Genomic DNA, 15,895 nt, shown 5'->3' on the forward strand with positions numbered 1-15,895 from the left:
AAAGTGACAAAAGAGAAGAAAAATTAAATGTATTACCAAAATGAGCTCGAAAGAAGCAAATACCTTGTATACATATCTATCAGTGTCATGGGTATGGCAGTGACACCGCAAAAGAAATAGCCATCATTCATTGACAACTAGAGCTAGATACATGCAAAAACTATAACTGGTTGTCTGGTTCAAAGTCTAGAGAAGCAAGAGGATTTGTTATAATACATTTTATATAGTGAAGCTATACCATGATTAACCCTATAAATATCATGATTAACCGTATAAGTCATCCCATAAGTTTGAATAGTTTCTTCATGCAAACCTGGCAATAGCGGAGGAGGATGGTTGCTTGAGAAACCCTACAACTATATTTAATGTATATTTAAAAAAAGCCCTAGATGACTGGATTTAATAATAGATGTGTACAACGGAAAGACATATGCCCACTCTTTCTTGTGAAATGACTCTAAGTTTGCTTATCTAGGTACATGAAACTGGTTTATCAGACAATTATGTTGAAAAATTGGATTTGCATTTAAGTCATCTTGAACAGAGACTTATAGCCCTCATATTTTTTCATTTCTCATCATTCTCAAATGTGGATTGAATTTAAAGGATTTACAGGTTAGATATAAGCAAGTTGTGATAAAGAAAAGAGCTAGTGATCTGTTGACAACTGGTACTTATCAAATATCGAAACTTTTTAACCACGATATCCTTTTTTATCAAAAATGGAAAGTTTTAATTGAGTTTAGGTTGTTGAAAATGGCATAAACAATTTCATAAGCTTCCTCTTGACGGTTCTAGTATTCTTTCAATACATTATCAGTTGATTAACTCTTAGTGATCTTTATACTGCTTGGGCATCCTACAATAGGAGCTAGAGGATTTTGAAGCTTGGTATGGTGGTCAATTACCTTTTGTGGAAAGGATTTGAAGTATTGTGAGTTTATGAAAAGATTTTTCTAGTGCACACATGTGACAGTCGATCAGCATGATTTCGGCTGGGATCATGGATTAGGCAGGCTTTTATAGTTTCTCCAATTCTTTGTTTCCTAAAATTTATAAAGACTAGATGGATTACATAGCTTTTGCCTAAGCTTGGAAATTTCTGTGTTATAGACTTTGCAGTTGGTGACGTGATGAAAATGTGCACTTACTAACTCAACTTATGACGAAATAGCTTACTGCAGAGTTTAATTTAATTAAGTGTTCATTTTTTTGTTAAAGTATAGTTTGTATTCTGTGTGATTTTAATTCGTGGATCATGGAAGTTGAATTTCCTCAAAAGGTGAAGAGTACAGCCTTAAGAAATATTATGCAATGCCATAATTGCTAATATATAATAGAAACATTAAGACAGATTGAAGGAGGATGAAATGTCAATGTTTGTTCTCCTATAAGCATTTAGGTTATGTTTTCTTTAATCCTATATATGGTAATAAAAATCTGTATAAGGTAAATGATCGATTCCACTATTTTTGTTTCGGGAAGTATTAAACTAAGTTCATGAATCATGAGGCTGCAACCTTAACTAATCCTTTTGACTATGGTAAGGATGACTGAGGCTTTTTAAGGTGAATTTTGTTTGGAAATATATGGGAGACTAATAATGAAATTCCTCCTCATCTAAGAAATGCTGCTGCTAATCTTTTTTTACCCCCAGAAATATCTGTGTCTCGCCTTCAGAGATGCTGATGCATTCATCTTCAGTGTCTTAGCTTTGAGAAACTTTTGTTACAATGAGATTAGTACCTCTCAGACAGTAATTAGAATCTGTAGAGTATATGTGTCCGATTCAAACTCTCATTTATTTTCCTCTCTAAGCCACATGTTCATTGTACATAGACAATGATGAAAAAAAAAGAAAGACGAAAAAAGGAAAGTACTTTTTCTCCCACGACAAAACACCCCCGTCCTTCCTTGTTAACCGGTGGGTTAGTCGAAACTGTTCCACCGATAGTCTGCACCAAGAGAGAATCCATGAAGGAAAAGGATTTCAAATTGATGAAAAGAAAAGATCTACAAGCCCTCTGCAAGAAAGAGGGTATCCCGGCAAACACCAGCAACTCCAAGATGGCTGAAGCCCTTTATTTGGTAACTTTACAATTCAACATTCTCCAGATCTTGTTTCTTGAACTCATCTATTTTCTATTCACAGGCTCGATGGAGGCCTTGGGGTGATCTCCCAAGGGAGATACTTGATCTCTTTCTGGAGGAGCTTAGCTTTGGGGATCACGTGCGGTTTGGAGCAGTTTGCAAGTCTTGGAGATCAGCCTCCAGAGACAAACCCCACCGTCTTGCAATCAAGTGGCCATGGCTGGTGTTTCCTCAGCTCCCACTTGAAGATAGCCTCAGCATCTACAGCCCAATGGAGGCTTATATCCATCAACTTAACATAATCATGTCTCCAGGTTTTGAATGCTTAGGCCATTCAATGGGATGGTTAATAATATACCATATAGCAGAGGGATACTATATTCTTAACCCATTGAATAATCAAACCCTCGAACTCCCTTCTTTACATCGTGATTTTTTCTCTTCAGATCAAGAAATTTCTGATAGTGCTTCTGAATTTAGCAATGACCACCATTTTCCAATGCTAGAGTACAGAAACCTGCATAACGATTCTGGGACGGACAGTGACACAGATTCTGATAATGAGATCAATAATGGTTCCGAAATCAATGATTACAAACTTTTCCGAAGAGGTATTGTGTTTGATATACCTTATTCTCTAGGAGTAGCTGCTCAATCTGAATATGGCGGGTTATACATGTGTAGACCGGGAGATGATGAGTGGTTAATTTTGATTGAGAACTTCTATGGAGCATTTATATGCTATAGGGGGTCGTTATATTGTGTAGGTTTGGGCACATGGCGCAATGTAGTTATGTGTTACTACTTTGACATAGAGCCCAAACTACTTTGGAGAAAAACCATTGAACTGCCTGAAATATGCACTAATAATGCTTCTCAAACTTATTTGGTTGAATCTAATTTAGGGGGCTTGCTCCTTATATTGAGAAAGGTTGATGAAGTTGATGATGGAAAGGCCAATTTAGTCACCACTGGATTTCACGTGTTCAGGCTTGATCACTCCGCTAATAAGTGGATACGGATACAGACATTACATGATGAAGTTATTTTTGTAAGCTCTTTTGGTGAGTCCTGCGCAAGGACTACCACTATTGGCAATTCTTCTGGGTATAAAGCAAACCATATCTACTTCACGGATATGAAATCAGGCACTCTCTTGCATGATGATGACTCTGATCGACATTACGATCAGGGCATCTTTTCTTTAGCAGATGGAGGGATCACGGAATGGTCTCTGATTGGCTCTTACTCTCCACTCAACGTTCCCTTTTGGTTTTTTCCGAAAGTTTAACCATGCTGCAAGGTGAGTCTTCTTATTGTATTTCATGCTAATATTCATTTTCATAGTGAAATGTACTTCCTTATTAGCTTTATTATTGTTTTGCATTTATGCTATGCACATGCTATATAGTCTACTATAATGCATGTTTTTAATTTAGGAAGGCTCGTGCCTTATGCGTTGGCTAAAAGAACGTGATAATGCGCAATGGGTCTGTTATAGTGCATGTTTTTAATTTAGGAAGGTCCATGCCTCATGCACTGGCTGGAAAAACGTGATCATGTGTTGACGCAACATGACATCTGGCTTATTTTTTCCCCAAAAGAGTTCATTTTCCTGCTTGGTCTTTCGTTACAATGTGGTCCATTTCTTGTATATGCTTGCCAAATAATGTTCGATTTGCATAGAAAGTAAACAAATTTGATAAACTTAAGTTGTATGATGAGTTTTGAAAATTATCATAAATATTTAATTCTATCTTCTTACTTGATAGACTAAAACAAGCATCACCAAGATCTTGTATGTACTCTTTTTTAAAATATTGGAGAGAGTGTTATTCTAAGACATTTTTTCCCACTAGTTATCTCTTAGTAGTACTACTAGTATAGGCAATGGTATAGGATGTTGTAAATAGAATTTGTCTTCTGTGTCCGTCATGGGGACATAAGGGAGTAACTTTTTACATGTAGACTTAGACCATTGACATGTTTAAACTCACTTGGTACTCTTATTCTTAATTTACTTTCTCATAGAGACTGCAATGTTGCACTATCCATCATTTTTATAAAGATCTTATTTTTCTTATTTTGAGAAGAAAGCTTGGCAGAATCCGCCAAATATTTCACTAAAAGTTTGTTCACGAGACAACATAAAAGGAAAAAAAAGTACGTTAGAAAATATACTCACGTAAGCAAATGGTAACACTTATCAAGGAAGAAAATATTGGTACTGAGACATCAAAACGCTAGTGAATTCTCAAAGAGATAAAAGGAGCCAAACACACATAGACAAACTAAAAGGAGCTCAAAAGAGAGAACCTCCTTGCAATCATGCCTCTCATATAGACGGAGTGATATTGAATGCCATAAATTAGTTATTCATCACTTATTGATGTCTATCGCTATGCATGAGCTATAATTTAGGGTTTATTCAAATTTTGACTGTAGTCCACATGAAAAAGAGATTTCATGGTGACACATTTGATGTAGTAAAGATCCATTATTTAGACCCACATATGCATTCTGGTTGTACTAGGATTCTTGAAGATGGTTCCCACTTAAATTTGGCGTATTATGAGAAAACAATATGTTGAAGTATAATCATTCTCTATCAAAAGATCCACTATTTAGATCCAAATCTATCATTTTATTGAGGTATATGATGTGATTTTTTTTATTTTTTATGATTTATTTTTATTTTATTGAGGTATATGATGTGATTTATTTTTGATCAGTTCTAGACACCTTCTACGGTACTATGCACTGGTCCATCTGCAATTATTTTTCCTGTGATTTTTTATTACTTTCTTTGCTGAGTAACACCATCACCATGTTGTAGGGCTGGGAAAGGCTGGGAAAAAGGAAGTATGGTGGATGCTTATGTTAGACCCTAGAGGGGGGTGATTAGGGTCTTATGCTAATCTAATCCGATTAAATGCCAATTAAAACTAATTAATAAGTTATCCTAGCAAGTATGAAATACAACAATATATATTAGCTAGGATAAGCAATATAAACAACAAGATATATATCCTATATGATAAAAATATATAATGCAAGGATATATAAACTAACACAAGGGGTAAACAATCTAAACAAGATAGTGAATGAAATAAATGAGCAATGCACAAATGGCGATATAAGATGAATGCAAAAATAAATACGCCAAAGCACACTCAAACACAATCAAATGATCACGGAGTTCGGACCTTCCGTCCTACGTCTCCGCTCCCCACTCCCGGGGAGAAATCCACTATCAACCGGGTTTTCTACGTTCACCCGAATAACGTTTACACCTCACAGTATCAGTTTTCAACGCTCACCGATCAACGTCACTCCTCACATTCGGTTTTCTAGTTCACCGAAAACTTCACAACACACTCGGTTTCTAGCTCACCGAAAACCTAACAATCTCACAATGTAACAAATATAAATTGTTCTCTAATATGGATGAGAACACAATAAAAGCTCACACTCAATGTTACAACTCTCACAACCCTAATATATTATGAATGCAAATACAATAAGCTTAAGTGGGTGTGTGTAACAATGAGATAAAATCAAATCAACTAAACTCAATATAAAACTAGCTTTAATAGAAATGATAATTGACAAATAACAAATGATAAAAGCTAGAGTTGAGTTTAGGAAAACTTCTCTAGATCAAGATGGAGAGATGGAGAAATGAGCCCAAAACAAAAAGATAATCTCCTCCACTTGTGAAAACCAAAACAGCTTAAACCAAACCCTTAAACAAGCTTAAACAAGCTTAAACTCTTTTTAAAACCCTTGTTTAAAAAACTTCTTTAAAACATTCTTCTTACTCTGTTAGAAGGAACTTACCAATGGGGATATATTAAGCCTCCAAGAATTCAGCCAAAAACCTGTAGCAAAAGACAAAAACAACCCAAGCACGGTTCAAAAAAACTACCGTTGGCAAGAGAAACAACTCGTCGGTCGACCGGAAACAATTCATCTCGGTCGACCGAAAATTTATTATCGGTCGACCGGACCGGTCGCCGACAGACTCTCTGTCGCCGTGAACATTTGCCTCAGAGTTCGGTCGACCGGTTCGGTCGAGCCGAAAAACTGATATCTCAAAACTGATATATCTGATTTTAAAACCGCTGTTTAAAAATATCAAAATAAATTTCCAAAAAATATAAACTTTGGGGAATGATTGTAATCATGATAATAAAATGCTACAGCGAACTCTGTTATATCAGGAAAGGACTTCCCAACATGAAAAATATCATATTTTACCAAACAAGTCCAAAACATGAAAATATAGGATACTTTGAATTTTGATGTTTTGACATAAAACAACTTTTGAAAACTTTGCTGAATATTTTATAGACTTAGTAAAACATGTATAAACTGAATATTTCAGTCTTACAATACTAAGGAAATACAATATTTTCCAAAATTGCATATTCTAATGTAAATATATTTCAAAACACTAAATATGATTCATTAATATAAGACTTAGTTAAAGATGAATCACATATATTACATATAAGCATGAACAAAATAGTATTTTCCAATTCTATGCATTTGTCATATATAAGCCGAAAACTATAAAACAAAAACATATGTGTTATAATATATATATATATATATATATATATGAAAACCAACATAATGTGTGTGTATAGATATTGAGCTTAACGTACTTAACACACATAATATAAATCCTAAACTAAGTTACCCAAGCTTGATTGGTCTTCAATAAGCTCTACTTGGTAATCTCGCGGATGAAGCTTGAACTTGATCTTTAACTTTGAATTGTACGTTGCTTCACTCCACAATTTCGCCAACCTCCTCTTGATATGATCGTTGAAGCTCTATTACATCCAACCTCCAACTACGTTGTTTGTCTACAATAAATACGAAAACACAAATACTAGACAAACAACATTAGTGGTAAATTGTTTGTTAAACATCATCAAAACAAGAAGGCCAACAGCTTATAGTTCATTTTCTTCTTAACAAGTTACTCTATTCATGAAAATGTTTTCCCGGTTCTTTATTAACTAATTAAGAGCATAAAACAATAATCATTGATTACGTACTAAGTTACATGTATGCATGTCTACACGTAGGGCTGGTGAACAACCGAATTGAAGCGAACAGCTACCTATTCGAATTCAGATTCGGGCCATTTTTATATATTTGAATTCGTGATCATATTCGAGTCGAATACTAAATGAGCATTCAAATTCGATTCGACAATATTTATTCGCGTTCGATAATTATTCGTGAATATTCATTTAACAACAAACTGCGATTTTCCCTGCATTATTCGTTTAATATTCGATATCTATTCGTCAATTATTCAAAATTAAAAACAGATATATAGTACATTCTATAGACATATAAACATTACACTAGAACATTTTTTGGAAATTTCAGTACAAATATGTACATTACACCTGAAGCAAAACATATTCGCAACAATATAAAATGAACAAATATGGAAAAATAAATTCCTACATAATAAAGCAAGAAAAATATAGTTTCTTCAAATATAAAAGTCAAACATCAATATAAATGTCTCCCATCCAATAATCATACTCAATACTACAACACCACTTGCATAGAAAAGAAAATTCAGTCCGAAGGTTCAATTTGACATACATCAACATGGTCACATAGTTCATTCATGACAAAAATCTTAAATTCTCCAAAAACACTTGTTAAAAGGAAGTAAGCTCCAAATAACTATTTGTTGCTCAGTTTTTCATCCATGTACAACTTCTTTGCTAAAGAGATTTTGAGAAAGCACAAATCAAGATTAAATTCACCTTTTGGAGCTGAAATTATAGAACATATGGCTTTAAGACAGTAGCATTAGCGGTTGCAATAGCTCCAATTACTGGCCCAATGGACATCATTGAAAAAAAGGAAAATAAGATGGAACTCTATCATAGAATATTGGAGCAAAAGTAGTTGTATTAGCAATTTAACTTTTATGGTATGTATTCACACATTCAGTTCGGATTAGTTGAATGTCAAAATTACATGTTAAATTCATAACAAGCTACAAAGTTAAAGGATTTTGCAATTTTTCCCTAAAATAATTGAAAATGTCTTAAAAAACCTATGCTAATAGAGTCATAACTCAACCCCACAGATTGCTCAACACCTCTAATCACATTAAAGATGACTTTCTCATGATGTACAACACAGCTAAATTACACCGTAGAATGGTGAAACAAAGAAAAAATAACATAGAGAAAACGACTGAAGAAACACATGGATTTAATAAAGTTTTGGAAATTTATGTGATTACCTATGTTCTCGGCATATAACCAAGCCACAATTCCATTAATCAACAAGGGTTACCATCAATCTTTGAAATTTTAATCTCGCATTTATAGTATAGGATTTTTGTCTAAACGCCCGGAATTAGTAGCAGCTCATCATACAAACTGTAAATTCAAATCATGAAGTATACATGTGTTTATTGGGTATAAGTTCTTGCGAAATCTGGTGATTAATTGGATGATGAAGCTACACTATTTGGTGATTGTACATCACTTAGTTTAGTAGAGGGTCTAGACATAATACATCTAGAATTTAGTATTTGATCAAAAAATTTAGTTAGAAGCAGAAACTATATCTAAAAAGTTAACATTATCCCAACCACTTGAAAACAAGTAAATAAACGACTATCATGTTCTCTTGTGCATTCAAAAATTAATATTTTTTAAAGAACATGTGTCATATCTTGTATTCTATTACTCATTAAAGTGCAACAAAAAAATTAAGCATACCTCAAGGATCCAGCAACAATATCTCTAGTTCTTTGATCTCATCTTCACTCTGTAACATATAAATTAACATACAATTAGTTAAGTTTAATTTATGCATTGAATTAATTAAAGTACAATTAGCCAACTACCTTCTTCTTTTTCTTAATCCCATACACCTTTCGCATCCAATCTCCTCCACAAATCAATGCTTCAACAGTTTTTAGATCTAAATATGCTCGATATGGATCTATTACCCTTCCCCATGCACTAAAAGTAGACTTCGATGCCACTGTGGAAATGGGAACTGCAAGGATATCGACCGTCATTCTTGACAAGATTCGATACTTTAATTAATTGGATTTCCACCAACCCAAAGCACTAAAATTTAATATTTTTTTCCTCGCGTATATATGCATGCTCCTCCAAGTACATCTCTAACTCTGATTTAGAAGTAAGTACATTGTCTACACTTTTCACAAAATCAAGAACATCGCTCCATGAAAGCATGAACTCATAGTAGATAGTGAGTTGCTTGTACAATTAGATGCCTCTGAAGAAACTTGTTCATCATTATTAGCATTATGTAAAGCAACATACTCATCATATAGCTCCTTCAAGGCATCTTTTACTTTTTCTATATTACTCAAAGCATCTACTTCTGAATATATTTTTGGATAACAATATTGCACCCCACGCATTTTCAATCTAGGATCCATAACAGAAACTACTGTCATCAATAAATTGCATTCCTCCTAATATTTTTCAAATTTATCTTGCATTTTACTAGCTATTTGTTGAATGCAAAAATCATCATCAAGTAGTGACTTTTTTATAATTTCTTTAATCTTATAGATTTCAACAATATATAAATTAGAAGTAGGATAGTCACTACCTGAAATTAGATTAGTACCTAATTAAAGATGACCAATAATTTACAAATATTCTCTACTTTATCTCATTCTTCAGGTTCTGGCATGCAATCATAACTAGATTCCCTTTCCTTGTACATTGGGAATATGCATGTTTAAACTTCATGACAGTGATCAACATCAACTATGTTCAATTCCAATGAGTAGGCACATCGAGAATCAATTGTTCCTCTCTTAATTGCAACTGTTAAACATAAACATAAACAAATAATTAGTACTTCAAAGTAAGAAGTATGAAATTTAACACTTATAATAAATTTTAAATTTTGCATACCTGTTGAACGACACTCGAAAATGTTCTAATCCTTGCTTCACTATGAGTGATGAACTTGACACTTTCCCGCACATTCTCAATTGTTGATGCAATTACACTTATCCCGTCTTGGACAAGAAGATTAAGAATATGAGCATAATATCTCACTTAAAACAACTTGCCATCACAAACCAATTTTCTAGATCTAGAAAGATTGGTTTTCAAGTTTCTTAAACAAATATCATTGTAGGATACATTATCCACTGATATAGTAAACACTTTGTTTTCTATTTCCTAATCTTTAAAACATTTATGCATAGCATCGGCAATATCAATACCACGACGAGGAGGCACATGTACAAAACTAAGGACCGCCTTTTGTAGGTCCTAGTTGTTATCAACAAAATGCCTAGTAATGACCATATATTCAATTTTTTGGTTTTCAGACTTTTAAAGATCGGTTGTTAGACTTATTCTATCCGTGTGTTTTAAGTTGTTGCTTAAACTTATTCTTCTCTGCTATTAAAAACTATCATGCAGTCATCCTTTAACGTTTTTCGTCCAATCTTATCAAATTAAGGTTGTATAGTCTTCATTGCGAATATAAACCATTCCTCCTTAATTATTGTAAATGGAAGTTCATGCATCATGACCCAATGAGCTAATGGCTCTCAAACTTTCAAATGGTTATACTTGCCACTAAGTGGTAATATAATTGAATGCTCGATAGTAGAACCATCTCGTTGAAAGTTACGAGTTTTATGTCTTTGATCATTCAACTTCTTAGCAATGCAATTGTTTAAATATGCTTTCACGTGAGATGTTGTTCCGGTTGAATTATAAGCAAAGTCATGCTCGCAATTGTTACATTTTCACCTTTTTCTTTATTAGGACGAATAAATTCGACAAAGTTATCCTATATCTGAGAAGTCTTTTTCCTTTTTCTCTTTGCTTGAATAGGATTTGTGTTCCCCTCAATTTCTGTATTACTATTAGAGTGTGTGACTGTGACTTAAGGAGCAACAGTAGCAGAAAGATCAGGAGAAGATGACACTAATGTAGTTTGGGAGTTACTTTGTTGATTCATCATGGGAAATGACATTCTGTAACAATAAAGATTACCAAATGTTTTAAGAATGAAAGTGTAAGCGGCACCAAGCCATCCCCATACTCTAGAAAATACTTGACAATTTTTTTTGAATAATTTTTTTTTGAGAAACTTAATATGATTTCTTTTACAGCAATCACATAAGGATTCAGAAAACTTGACAACCTTATAGCCTTGCATCTAGTTCAAAATTTGTAGACCACTTTTTTTAGCCAAATAAGCTGATACGTAGACCTTCTTGACGTGTCATCCTGATTAGTTCTTGTTTTGAATTCTAACAATCGTGAGGTCAAATCACATCTTTGATAAATATTGAAAGGAATAACTTAGATGACATTATTTAGTATACTGTTGAACACACTACATATATTTGTTTTACACAAAGCAATTAGGAAAAAAGAACCATAATGCTAAGTCAAGTTTCCACAACTGTTGATTGTATAGTTGTAGCTAGATAGCTGAGTAATTCATTTTTATTAGAATGCACCATGCTGAATTAACTTCAATCTACTCCCACAGTCCACAAATCAGAGAATTTAGTCAGCGCCCAAAGTTACCGGACTTAAGTTGTAGGATTAATCATAACAATTCCTAATCATTACACAAATGGATAGATCAAATCTCTGATCAAAATTAAAAAAAAATTGTAACTTTAAGCCTTAACTTACATTTTGATGAAGGGGTCGTAGGTTGGAGAAGTAGAGGCGATGCTGATGGAGTTTCGTCGGGTTTGGGGAGGAAACGACTAATGGAGATCCCGATGGTGAAGCCGAGGTGACTGAAGTGCTGATGAAGAGCTCGATTCAGAGATGAAGAGTCGGACTCGAGAGGGAAGAGACCGAGACCGTCGAAAATCGAGGCTAAGGGGTAAATCAGCGAAGGCCGAGGGAGACTGTCAGAGAGTGTGAAGGTTCAACCGGCGAGGGGGAAGAGAGTGGAGCTTGAGACAACGGGAGGGCTCTGTCGACGAAGGGGAAGAGGGCGGAGCTTGAGAGAGAGCACTCGATCTGCCGGCGAGGGGAAGATGGCGGAGCTTGATAGAGAGCACTCAATCTGTCGGCGGAGTTTGAGAGAGCGAGAGAGAGAGAGAGAGAGAGAGAGAGATTTGGACACTGGAGGTGGAAAAAGAAAGGAAGGCCAAGCTCTACTCTCTTCCATGATTCCATCAACCTAAGTATTTATATGGGGTAATCATTGTAAATAAAAATTTAGATAGGTAATATTTGCAATAAGTTTAATTAATAGGACTAAATTGTAGAAAGTTATCGAATAGTTAATAATCAACCGAATCGAACTTACCTTTGGTTAAATTTATAAGCCGAATACTAAAAATTATTTGTTTAGTATTAAATTAACGATCGAATCAAACTTGACCGAATATCTGGACGAATAATAACCGAACTGTTTATTAATTATTCGGTTCACTTCCACCCCTATCCACACATAGACAACACATCTCACTATCACACGTAGACAGCCCATCTTACTATCAGTAGTGTGACTATGTCTCCATGGATGTATGTATCCATATTTGCCAACCCTGTTACATGTTTATCATGCAATATTTTTGTCTCTTATCAAAGTAAGACTTGAGATTGTCTTATGCTTAAGTAAAATAATGAGTTTGGTTATTTGTAGTAAATATTTCAGAATCTCCCTCTTGATGCATCTAGAAATTTGTGAAAGGTAAGGTATGAGGACACGACTTTGTTCGTATATTAAATCAATAACTTGCATGATATCAATATTATGTTTCCATCCGCGTGTAATGAGAATTTAAATTCCTATTACATTTTATGTTTCTTCTATTATGTAGATTAAAAAGTGGACGTGAAGCGTAAGATTAATATGTCCAAGAAGCGTATGATGAGTTTCTTAAATTGAAACATGTATAAAGTTCAGGTTAAATCAAATAGCTCCTGGATGTGGAAGCAGATTCTAAAAACCAGAGATGTTTTGATTGCTAAACTTGGCAACATAAATAACCTGATTGCTATCATTGGCAAGTCATGTGTAGGTGATAAAGTTCAGGTTTCTTCTGTGTACAGTTTTTTGGTGCAACCTGCACAGCAAGTACACTGGGCTAATACAGTTTGGAATAATATTCATTATCCCAAACATTCTTTCATCCTATGGTTAGCTGTTCAATCAAGGTTGATTACTCAAGATAGGCTATGTCAGATGGGTATTCTTAATGCAAATCAATGTGTGCTGTGTACAAATTTTCAGGAAACCTGTCACCATCTATTCTTTGAATGCCAATATTCATCCACTGTATGGAACATGGTGATGGTTTGGATGAATTTCAGCTGGAAATCATGCATATGGGATAGTATCATACACTGGTTCAGCCTCAGGCTCAATAAGAGGGGGTTTGTGGAAAATTTAAAGAGACTGACCTTTGGTATAACAGTGTACTTCATATGGCAAGAGAGGAATCTTAGGATTTTCCAGGGGAAATCTATGCAACCTGAAATGTTGTTCAAAGCTATTAAGATCTCTTTTTTCTCGAAGATCATGAATGAAAAATATCCCGCTCACTTAGAGGAGAGAATTAGAGAATTGTAAGATTGTTGTATATAAGCTCTTTGTGTATGCACTATGAGTGCTGAGGTTCTCAGCTATAGCTGATGGTGATATTGTACAAAATTCTCAATTGGAAAATGAATTAAAATTTTCATTGACCAAAAAAAAATAAATTGAAACATGTATTACATAATTGAGTAGACGATCAATAACTGTATCCATATATGCGACGAGAGTCCATGAAGTTTCAGTGCGGGTATGGGTGTAGGTACGTGTTGGGTACGGGTTCGTCTTCAGATACGGGTACAGGTACGTTTTCAGAAAGAAAAAGGCAGTAGTACCCAGGTAACATAGATTCATAGAGATATCTTTACTGATTTGACCTCATTAAAGAGGAGCCAGAGGAATTGTATACATAAATGGTGTTTGGTTACCATTTGGTAAAGAAATTTTCAGGGCAATGTGATTTTCAACTGCTTGTTGATCAGAAAAATTTCAGCCTGGAATATGAATTGGTCAAAACTTTTCTTCGCTTCTAAATTTCCACCTTATTTCAGAGGCTTGGATTATTTAGGTTTTGATTCCTGCATTTTAGGTATGGGTGGGAAATCAAATAGTTTCTCTAATTTTAGTTAGATTAAACTTGTGTGGCATTTTGATTATGGAAGTCGAAGGCTCTTTAAGATACACTGGTTAGCTACTAGTGAGAAATTTCTGACATAGAATGTGTCGCAAAAATGTAATGTGGTTTGGTGGGCTATTATAAATCTTCTTTCACTTGATGATTGAAAAAAAAAAGGAAGTTCTTGTCAATATTAACCTTCATTGCATGTTCGAGTTAACCTCTAGTAACAATTTTATTTCATAGATTAGTTTTGAAGACTGATTCCAGATATTTCAGGAATGCAGAAGCAGATTCTTCACTGCAGTCTTTATTCTCTCTTTGTCATTTCTGAGAACTTTCTGTTTCTGCAATTCATGTAACTCTCTCTTTTATGCAATTTTTTGTCGGGTTCTATATATGGTAACAGTAAGTCATAGAAGGTAAAGAGATGAAGTGTATTCTTTAGTTTTAACTTTTGAGTATTTTAAGCCGAAGTTCATGATGCTGCAACCTGAAACTCATTCTTTTGATATTAAGCAGGAACGAGGCCGTCACAAATATGATGTCTGGAGATCTTTTTGAAGGTCAACGAAGAAATTCCTTCTCGAAAAAAAAACAACTGATGCAACAAATTTGGGCTTCTTGTTCGTAGGAAAAAAAAAGAGTTAAAATGTGTGAAAATGTCTCTGCAGAAAATGTTTAACCTGAATATGGGGAGTATGTATGTTTGTGACTCTGGAATGTATGTCGTGGTTCTTCTTGAAATTATAGCTTTGTCTAGCACTTCTGAGTTACATATACTTTTTTTTTTTAATTCATCTGAACAGGTGTAGGCCTTTGATGCGCAGAAGGGGGTTTAAGAAGAGGGACTTTTGCTTATAAACCCTGAGTGTTACCTTGGTTTACTTTGAAACCCGCTTAGTTCCAATTTTAGTGTGTATGCGCCCTCTGCTAGGTCGCTATGTGTCTTGTGTTTTTAAAGGGAACATTTAAGCAAACTAGCCTATTTATTAACCCGAAGGATTAAATTTGTTAGCCCATTGGGTAATATTTGTTTTCTTAACGAATAGAAGGATATCTCTTAACTCAGTTCGAGGAGGTGAGTTAGTAATCCTCACTTTAGAGAGGGTTGTCTTGTTTTAACCTCTTGAGGGGTTTATCTTAACCCTTTAATTGTACTGGGTCGAATACCCTAATTCCATAAGGGTTTTTATGTAAAATATCCCTTTCTGCGATTCGTTTCGAGAGCGAAGGCGGTAATTTCGAAATCAGGCTTGAAGAACCTCAATCTCTCTGCTCACGAAATTTCTGTCTAGGGTTTCTGAAAACTTTGGAGAACCCCGTGAGGTAAGAATCTTTTTCATATAATGGGTTATTTTCTCCAAATATTATTATATCGCTTGATTCTGTAGAAGTTTTGAGAAAAGATAGGGAATTTTGGGGTAAAAAAGATTTGACATGATTAGGATTTAAATTCCAGTATTACGCACCCAAAGGTGCGATTTTTTCCCAAAAAAAAACGATTTTTTCCAAAAAAAACCTAAAAACACAATGTAAATTTGTCGGGCTAGATTTCCAAAATTCAAAAGCCGGTTGTGTCAGGTGCTGCAGCTCAAGAGCATTGAATAGGCT

The 15,895-nt window shown here is 34.5% G+C and overlaps 1 protein-coding gene across 5 annotated transcripts; it reads left to right on the plus strand.

Moving 5' to 3' along the window:
• LOC109836382 lies at positions 559-15,057 on the plus strand. 5 transcript variants are annotated; one of them, XM_020404266.1, is made up of 3 exons: positions 559-2,088; positions 2,153-3,394; positions 12,950-15,057. In XM_020404266.1, exons 1-2 carry the CDS (start codon positions 1,843-1,845, stop codon positions 3,380-3,382), a joined length of 1,476 nt encoding a protein of 491 aa, XP_020259855.1. In that variant the 5' UTR covers positions 559-1,842; the 3' UTR covers positions 3,383-3,394; positions 12,950-15,057. The 5 variants fall into 5 exon arrangements, with proteins under 5 accessions (XP_020259855.1, XP_020259859.1, XP_020259858.1 ...); XM_020404270.1 differs by having other exon boundaries at positions 14,561-15,057; XM_020404269.1 differs by having other exon boundaries at positions 14,569-15,057.

This window comes from Asparagus officinalis, chromosome 4, assembly GCF_001876935.1.
Source record: "Asparagus officinalis chromosome 4, Aspof.V1, whole genome shotgun sequence".
Lineage (NCBI taxonomy): Eukaryota > Viridiplantae > Streptophyta > Magnoliopsida > Asparagales > Asparagaceae > Asparagus > Asparagus officinalis.